This window comes from Periophthalmus magnuspinnatus, chromosome 4 (genome assembly GCF_009829125.3).
Source record: "Periophthalmus magnuspinnatus isolate fPerMag1 chromosome 4, fPerMag1.2.pri, whole genome shotgun sequence".
Classification (NCBI taxonomy): Eukaryota; Metazoa; Chordata; class Actinopteri; order Gobiiformes; family Gobiidae; genus Periophthalmus; species Periophthalmus magnuspinnatus.
The window spans coordinates 21343481-21352262 of record NC_047129.1 but is presented as its reverse complement, the minus strand read 5'-3'; the positions used below and the strand labels follow the sequence as shown (position 1 = coordinate 21352262).

Here is an 8782-nt window from a genome sequence, read left to right as displayed (position 1 = left end):
AAGGGTATTTAAAAACTCCTAAAACACCTAAATAAATGAGACCGGCATGGTTCTTTTTGGATCTTTATTCACAAACTTAATCTTTCTTGGCAGCAGCTTTCCTCATGGCGGCCAGGACGTTGGTCAACTCCTCCCTCTTTCTCTTGGCACGGATGTGAGTTCCAATCTGCAGCACAGGGAGAAAAGATGAATATCCTCCACATCAGGACAAAAAAAAAAAAAAAGGCATTTCTGCCCCCATCCACTCTGTACATGTGGGAGAGGGTCCGTGGAGCAGAGATATATGGGAGTAATTTTGGTGTAGTTCAACATTGGGTCGATAAAACCCTTTTATACTTAATATCAACTTTTATCTGCATATTCTGACAGCAAAACTTGGACATGTAGAGTGGACTAGAGTAGCAATACTGTAATCTAGTATACTTAAAGTGCATATGACAGGTTATGTTTTTCTATGACTAATATTTACCACAGGTACTATTCCAAACAATTCTTTTGCCACTAAACTGATGTAAAACTAAGTACAGTACAGAAATGCAGGAAATAGTGCAGTGTTTTAACAGGGCTGCCGAATGTCCGCTGTGCTCAAAATTCAGTGACTTACAGCAATTGCATGTTACCGCAGTTATACTTTTTGCCTGAAGTGTAAATTTGGTAAAGATACCCACTGAAGAATGTTTCAATATTAACTATAATGTAAATGCAAACAAGTGTCAATATGGGACAAAAAGGAGGTCTGTGGAAATTTAACAAAATCTATGCAATTGATAAAATATTCAGAGCTTAAAACTTTCACCTGACCAGTCTGTGCATTAGATCCCCGTCTGGGAGGTGAGTCGGCACTGTTGGGAGCTCAGCCTCTGGCCAATCCTACTGTCTAAAACAGAATCTCTCTGCCTGTGTCATCAAGACAACAAATTACAGAGCATTGGTCATACCCCGGTGGCAGTGAAAAGGGGAGTAGACCGGTATAATGGCATTTTGAAAATAAGCAATTAAAAATTGGTCGAATATGCACGAATCACTCCAAATACTAAATAGTGAGGGGGAATAACCAACATGGTTAAAATCTCTGAAAAATGTATTTTGCAAAATAAGTTTGCTGCAACAAAAGGCGTTGTCATTTGTATTAGTCTAATAACTATAGTATAATTTAGAAAAAACTGACCCTTGTTAACATTATGGTTGCCAGCAAACAACAAAGTTTAAATCTGTCAACTGGACAAATCGTAACAGTGAAATTTGTCCAGTTGACAGACCTTCATCTTTTGCTATGGATGAGACCTGGACGAGTAAGGGATTACAGACATAATGGCTGCTACTTGGACAGTTAGCGGACTACCTCATACCTTATATATGCCATATTTGCTGCCCTGTCTAAGAAGGAAAAAAATAATAATAATAATTTTGTCCCATATGCACTTTAAAAATAATTATGTGGTCTTACACTAGTCCTACTTTTGAACAAGACCATTCTAAAACTATTAATAAACAATCTAATTTTGTCCCAATGATGCATTTTCCCTTTTTTATTTTGATACTAGTTTCAGTATCTGGACATTTTTAGTGCACTGACCCTCTTCTTGATGAACTTGAGGGCCCTCTTGTCCTTGGACACTTTGAGCAACTCCATGGCCCTCCTCTCGTAGGGAGCGAAGCCACACACCTCACGGATCATGTCACGCACAAACTTACTGTGTTTGGTCAGACGCTGTGGGGGGAGAAAAAAAAAAAACAGTCTCAGCAATGCTAACTGTGTTCTACAAATCTGCTGCTAAAGATTTTAAATACATATGACCTAGCTTATAGCCGGTCACTACAATTACAGCCAGCACAAATAAACTTGAGGGTAAAAATGACCTTTTTATCAGGAAAGGTTTCACTGTACTGAAGACAATGGGCTAATAACCATAACACATCAAAACCAGTAACTAATTTTAATGTGAACTTTAGTGTGATAAATGCATTTACCAGTAATAAATGGAATAAACGATTTGGGGAAAAATATCTAATTGCCATTTTTCTGAAAAGCATTTCAAATACAATTTTATACAAGTCCAGGATAATTAGCAATAAGTGTGAAATATGAACTGACAAATAATTTTGTCATTATTATAACGCTTCAAAAATTGCTACCTTTGAAAGATTAATCGCTGTCAAATCAAAATAACAGTGTTCCTAGTAGTGACCCTGCAGCCAGATTACTCTGTGGTCATTTTTAAATATCTGTTGCTAATGTATCTATAGATGTTACAGTTTAGGATGTCCAATCTGATCACTACTGGTAAGCTTTCCATGTTTAGGCTTGTGCCTGAGGCAGCATATGTCAAGCCCTGGGAGTGGATAATAACCCAGCAGCACTAATCCTATTATTATTGGAATATCTATGCGAGTATTGTTTCTAAAGACTGCACTAAAGGTGGAGGAATCCCAACATGGATGAATTATTACAACTTAGTGCCATAGGCAATGTCAGAAACAATACATGCATTGATGTGATCTTTTCTGCATAAAAATACTTTGATTTAACTACACTATACTTTGTTTACTATCAAGGCATTCTCTGATCAGGTTGGTGGATGACCGCTCCAACCACTGGCACCCCACGACCCAGGGTGTACAGCAATGTTAACAGAATATATGTGATGTACAATAGCTGTAGTGAGTACAGGTCACACTGGAAGTCACTCACCCCACGCCGGCGGCTGTGTTTCGGAGCGGACACGTTCTTGGTGACCGGGTGGCCCTTGTTCAGGCCCACGGCCATAGGGTAGCGGATAGCCATATCTGCAAGAGTCGGATGTTGGTTAGAGTGTAAACGGGTTTAAAACGCTCAGTGCGGGCTACAGGCGTCAACGGAGCTGGGCTATGATTATAAGTGCTATCTCTGATCTAATGTCAGCAATATTGACTAGAAATTCTGCACAGAGGTTTCCTTGTATCTGTAACTCGCGTTCCACATAACAAAACTCAAAGATTGCACAGATAAAAGGAAGATTTCAGATGCATTATATGTGAGGGCTAAATGTTACCTGCTGTCTTTAATGGCGGTTAAACCGGAAAGACGGCAGTGAGGCACAAGCGGCCGGAAGAGAGTTTAACAGTGCGGGCTGCAGCGCCCCCTCTGGAAGTCTTTTCATTATACTCAGTGTTTCTGTGCAAAATGATCAGACGATATGGATCATTAGACCTGAAATATGGCCATATTTATAATGTTAAAATAAATCGAAGTCAATGGAAGTCAATGGGCGACCTCGACGAGACGTGGGGAATGTCGAGAACTTTACAAAAACGGATAATATGTCATTATAATGTTAACGGATATATTGTTTTTGGTAAAAGTATTGTTGTTGTTTTTTTTATTTAGTTATCCTCTATCCTGCTCTTTGAGCAGGAATTTGATCCCCTAAACGAATTAGCATCTTCACAAGGTCTTTTACTTTTGTTCTTGGGTTGATTTGCACATTTTGGACCAAAGCATGTTCATCTCTGGGACACAGAACCTGTCTCCTTTCTCAGATGTATGATGGCTGGACATTCTCATGGTCTTTATACTTGCGTATAATTGTTTGAATAGATGAATGTGGCACCTTCAGGCATTTGGAAATTGCACCTAAGGATGAACTAGACTTGTTCAAGTCCACAATTCTCTTCCTGATATCTTGGCTGATTTCTTTTGACTTTACCATGATGTTACACACAGAAGCAGTGTTTCAGGTGTGTCTTCAAATACATCCACATCTGTGTCTCTAATGAACTCAAATGTTGTCAATAAGCCTATATTCGGGCATTCAGCAAATACAAATAATTTTGGTAATCCTAACTGTCCTAAAAGAGGAAAAGTTTAGTCTTGATTTCCTGTCTGTGATTTGTGTTGTCAGCATGTGTGTGGGTGTGTGTGTGTGTGTGTGTGTGTGTATATATATATATATATATATACTTATTTTTAAGACATGGCTTTTTTTTGAGCTACTGTTACAATACATAAAAGCGCTCTTAACATACAAGATGGAATGGTGCAGGTTGACAAAAATATGTGTAATTTATGGTAAAATTATTTAAAACATTTTCACAATATAGCCTAATGTATATCTCAGGTCTGAGGAAAGGAGAAATCACTCTGGAATAAACAGTTGGGAATCCTTTTGAAACCTATTCATATTAGACTAACTTATAGTCAGTGTACACAGACACTTCACAATGACAAATGTATGAAAACTTTATTAACACACTGACACAAAGCACAGTTGACATTGAAAAGTCAGATCATTTCTTCTTCCAGAATTGTGTGTACTGGTCGGCTCTGAACTGGTCGTGGTACTCCTCTGCTTGGGGTGTCTGGGGACTCCTCTTCACCTCCCTCTTCTTCAGCCTTAACCTGCGCTCCTCCTCTGACAGCATGGACACGTCTACGGGCATCTATAGGAGCAGGACAACACCATAAGGACTGTGCCAGGAACTGTGCAGGACTACCACTACGATTTGAGCCATGTTAGAAATCCTCATTATAAACCTAAAGTGGTGTTGCATCTGTACGTTTAGATTGTCTCCCTCTCTCCAGAGCGCCCCCTGTCTGTCAGCCAGTGGTAATCAGTCTATTTATTACTATTCATGTTTTCAATGCAAGAAAATTCAAACCAAGCATCTAGTGTTTTACCCCCTTTTAAACTGCATCAGTCTGCCAGCAGAGAGCAATAGCAGGGTCGTTAAAGGTCTAATAGGATAGTTTCAGCTGAAACTGGAGACAATAGCTGTTTACAGTTTCGTTAACATTATAATGACATTATCCGTTTTTGTAAAGTTCTCGACATTCCCCACGTCTCGTCGGGGTTGCCCATTGACTTCCATTGACTTTGATTTATTTTATTTTAACATTTATAGTTAGCTCCTCCCTTCAGATAGACATAAGGCAGTGTCCACCAGTCATCTGACCAGAACTGAAGAAGTGGCTTGGATGGGCAGTAAAATGTCTTCATTCCTACAACAATTTGTCCAGTTGACAGATTTAAATTTTGTCTTTTGCTATGGATCAGACCTGGACGACTGAAGCATTACACAGACAAATCAAGGCAGAATTACTTTGTGTGCATGTGAGTGTATTGAAAATTAACGCAATCTTTTAAATACCAGTCCAAATGTGATGTGAGCCAAAGTCTAAAGACAACAGGACACCAGGAAAAAGCTGCCACATACACAAATCAACTCCTACATCTTTGTTTTGAGGTTGCATTTGCTTTTTTTTTTTTTGGAACAAACTGCCTCCTGATATGCGTGCCATTACCTACTTTGGTCTTTTTAAATTCAGGCTTAAAACATATTTATTCAGACTGGCTTTCAACACTTAGTAATGTTGTGACACATTATTATTATTTATATTTTGTTGTATTAATGTATTTTATTTTATTCTCCTATTTTACTGTTTTAGTATAATTTTAACTTGTTTTTTATTTGATTTTACTGGAAAGCCCTTTGGTCACAATGAGTGTTGTAAAGCGCTCTATAAATAAACGTTGATTCATTGATTGATTAAGCCTGTGTTCTTACCCTTTTATAAAATATCCTACAATAACAGTTGAACCTGGGTTGCAAGTGCCTTAACCTACAGATACAGGACACAAAGTTTTTCTCATTCTGAGTATATGGACAGGCCATGCCTCATGTGAAAGCTAAAAACCTCCACAATTCACTCACTGAGCTGCAGAGGCTGCACTAGCACTGATTAATGATTGGCTGCAGGTGCTGGGGTTTAGGTAGTGACAATTCAGATCAGAGGGTACTTTTAGGTTTAAACCAACTTTTTCTGCAGTGAAATTGGCAACCCAAATGAGACACTGATGTGAGGCTCATTGTGCCTTCTGATTGGACATAATGTGGTTCTCAAGACCATATCCAATGTTTTTGTTATTAAGAATAAATCGGCATAAGAATCATCATTAGAACTAGTAGTTATAAGTATCTGAGGACACAGATGGGTAAAATTTAAAATCCTACAGTTTCTTTAAAGAAGGCGTATTTCACTTTTATGGGGCATTAACTGCTAACACATAACATTCAGATTACCATGTTACCTTTTATTGTTTTGATGCTATATTCACTGAAAACAACATATTAACATGTTTAAATCTTTTAAGTTTTGTTTTTGACACTATGAATCCTCCCTTAGCTCCTCACACTAAGTCACTTCCTCATCACAAAATAATCAACATGCATCCCGCTAAGAAACTACACAAATCGGATCAGGTTTGTGACAACGTGGTGTATCGTTTTGCATCATGCTTCTGTATATTAATAGGAAATTGCCTTGCGGGAGCATTGGACGGAATCTTAGAGCTAACTCTAAGGAGGGTTTGAATAGGGCCAGGGAGAGATCGCTAAAATACTTAGACATGGATAGATGACATCAAAAACCTCTTCAGCTTAAAAAAAATCTATTTTGCATAAAGTCAAAATGAGTCTTAGAAGAGGCACAGAAAATGGAGTGTTGTATATGTGTAGGTTCATCCACAGGAGGGACCAGGCTGAGATGGCAGGACTTGTCACTCACCACCAGTAGACGTCGCGGCTCTCTGTAACGGATGTGCACTGTGGAGCCATCAGGCCGGAGCAGCAGTACAGGGAAGCCTCTCTCGTACACCTGCCTCCCACAACGCACCACGCTGGAGCGATTAGAGTTCAGCTGGGCTGTGTGTGTGTGGAGGGGGCAGGCCTGGGATACTGCCTGGGACACAGCCAGGGCCCTGGATACAGCACAGACACACCATCAGGATAGGCTGGTTACGTTAAAAAATGTATATTTATATTGCTCCAGATGGTGATCAATGATAATATTGAAACTACTTCATCTATTAAAAAAAACAAAAAACAAAACAGTATCATTAAAAGACCTGAGCTACCAGTAAAGATACTGCATATGTATACATAAATACTAATTCAAATTGTGATTTCGGTTCGATAATAATGAATTGTGAAGGCCTAAATCAAACTAAAAACTTACTTAGATTATAAGGATTTATATGGGACAACATCAGAAAGGAGTTAATGAGTGATTTAGCTGATGATTTGGTATATTTTGGTATTTATGTAAAAGGTTAGATTAAACTCATGATTCACAAATTGTACATAAATACATTGTTTCCTAGTACTTTTTTTCTGCATAGATAGTTGGTTTTGCATGAACTCCTGGGCAAGTGTAGTCTTGTGAGCGTAGTTTGGGTCAGATACATGGACATAGGCAATTGTTTTGAGAGCTTTTGCCCTCTTTTTGGTCGACTAATTAAGCCATAGGACATGTCGACCAAAAATGTTTTTAGTCGACTACAGCCCTAGTAATTAGATTACTTTTCCAAGGAGTAACCAGTAGTCAATAATCGGATTAGTTTTGCAAAGTAATTTGACCAACACAGACTCACTGAGAGAATGGTGGCCTTGCTCCACAAATTTGTCCATTTAATCTTATGGCTTAGTCCTTTCAGTAACAAAAATCATTGATTGAATAATGGTGCCACTTTCAGAAACTTAAAAAATAATTTCACATTAAATATTTATTAAAAGGCCCATATTGCACTATTTTCTGATCTATGTTATTAAGCCGTTTCCTCACAAACATTCCTGGAGTTGTGTTTTGTTTCATTCACACATGTTTAACACCCAAATCATGTTCTCTCAAACTGAAAACACTCTGTGATGTCATGTACTAATACAGGAATTAAACTCCATACACCTTCACTAGAATCATTTTGATCATTTTCGCTCTCTAACTGGCCCAATTTTGAAGTTACAGCTATTGTTTTAGCCTCATTAAAACTACTTCACTCCTTGGTGCATGAGCAGATATTACAGACTTAGCTGTAGAAATGATTAAAATAGCCTTAAGTTGCTGCTTTTATTTTTGAATATTTTGATTTAGACTATTGAAGAGTAAAACAGTTCAGCTCAAGCTAAAAAAAAAGAGGAGTGGTTGAACTTAAAACCACTACATGACATCACAAGGTGGAACAGAGCACTTTCAGCTTTGAGTCATCCTGCATTATCATCTTCAAACGTGTGTGAATGAAACAAAACTCCAGGTGTGTTTTTGAGGAGGTAACACCATTACAGCATGGGTTAAAGCACACAAGAGACCCTTTGGGCTTGCCTGAGGAGACCACCAGCACCAGAGGGGACACACAGGACACCCCAGCCAGATCAGGAATGCTCACACTGGGACATTTTGTTTTGTGCCTCTCTCTGGCCACGTATCTGCTGGTATTTAAGTCTATGATCGTGTGATTTGACCATCTTACAGAATAAAAGTCATTTAAAATGTGCTGGCATAGGTCAGAATGGGGGAACACAACAAAAACTTGTCTTGTTTGACTATTTTCTAATGAGATACATGTTCCGTTGGTCCGAAGTGGTTATTGATTTTTTTCTAATAAATACATGTCCTTTGCGTCATTGGGGGTCGAGTGTCATCTATGCTCATCGTTGGTTTGCCCGTGCTCAGCCTCACCGCCCCGGGTCACCGTGTCCCGGGTCAGGGTGTAGCTGTGTGTGGTGTGACAGCGTGCGTTGGGTCGGCTCTTACCGGGGCAGCAGGCTCCACGGGCGGTACGCGCTCACCACAGACATGCTGGACCCGATCCTTCTGTCACAGACTTGAAGCGCACGCCTCGTCACGACCTGGACACGTTTCGTCGGCTCTTTTACTGTTTCCCTGGTCCGGTTCAGCGCCGCCCTCTGGACTCACAGTGGCAGTACTTACACAAGCGTTAGAACCAGAGAAGTCTGAGGTTCACACTCT

The 8782-nt window shown here is 39.3% G+C and overlaps 2 protein-coding genes across 2 annotated transcripts; both read right to left on the bottom strand.

Annotated features, from left to right (window-relative positions):
• Positions 1-50: 50 nt before the first annotated feature.
• rpl36 (ribosomal protein L36) lies at positions 51-3102 on the bottom strand. Its single transcript, XM_033964923.2, has 4 exons — positions 3033-3102; positions 2693-2787; positions 1577-1711; positions 51-166 (listed from the first exon to the last, which is right to left on the bottom strand). The coding sequence occupies exons 2-4, from the start codon at positions 2783-2785 to the stop codon at positions 77-79; spliced, it is 318 nt and encodes a 105-aa protein (XP_033820814.1). The 5' UTR covers positions 2786-2787; positions 3033-3102; the 3' UTR covers positions 51-76.
• Positions 3103-4205: 1103 nt separating this feature from the next.
• Positions 4206-8703, bottom strand: mrpl55 (mitochondrial ribosomal protein L55). The gene is made up of 3 exons (XM_033965214.2): positions 8567-8703; positions 6545-6737; positions 4206-4419 (listed from the first exon to the last, which is right to left on the bottom strand). The coding sequence occupies exons 1-3, from the start codon at positions 8608-8610 to the stop codon at positions 4267-4269; spliced, it is 390 nt and encodes a 129-aa protein (XP_033821105.1). The 5' UTR covers positions 8611-8703; the 3' UTR covers positions 4206-4266.
• Between the last annotated feature and the right edge of the window lie 79 nt (positions 8704-8782).

What these genes read in the sequence shown, in the direction of transcription:
- rpl36 (XM_033964923.2), bottom strand. Translation starts at nt 2,785, where the DNA reads ATGGCTATCCGCTACCCTATGGCCGTGGGCCTGAACAAGGGCCACCCG. An exon ending in AACACAGCCGCCGGCGTGGG is followed by an intron (nt 1,712 to 2,692) that starts GTGAGTGACTTC and finishes CTCCCCCCACAG; the next exon opens with CGTCTGACCAAACACAGTAA. An exon ending in TCAAGTTCATCAAGAAGAGG is followed by an intron (nt 167 to 1,576) that starts GTCAGTGCACTA and finishes CCTGTGCTGCAG; the next exon opens with ATTGGAACTCACATCCGTGC.
- mrpl55 (XM_033965214.2), bottom strand. Translation starts at nt 8,610, where the DNA reads ATGTCTGTGGTGAGCGCGTACCGCCCGTGGAGCCTGCTGCCCCG. An exon ending in CCGTGGAGCCTGCTGCCCCG is followed by an intron (nt 6,738 to 8,566) that starts GTAAGAGCCGAC and finishes TGCTGTATCCAG; the next exon opens with GGCCCTGGCTGTGTCCCAGG. An exon ending in AGCCGCGACGTCTACTGGTG is followed by an intron (nt 4,420 to 6,544) that starts GTGAGTGACAAG and finishes CTGCTCCTATAG; the next exon opens with ATGCCCGTAGACGTGTCCAT.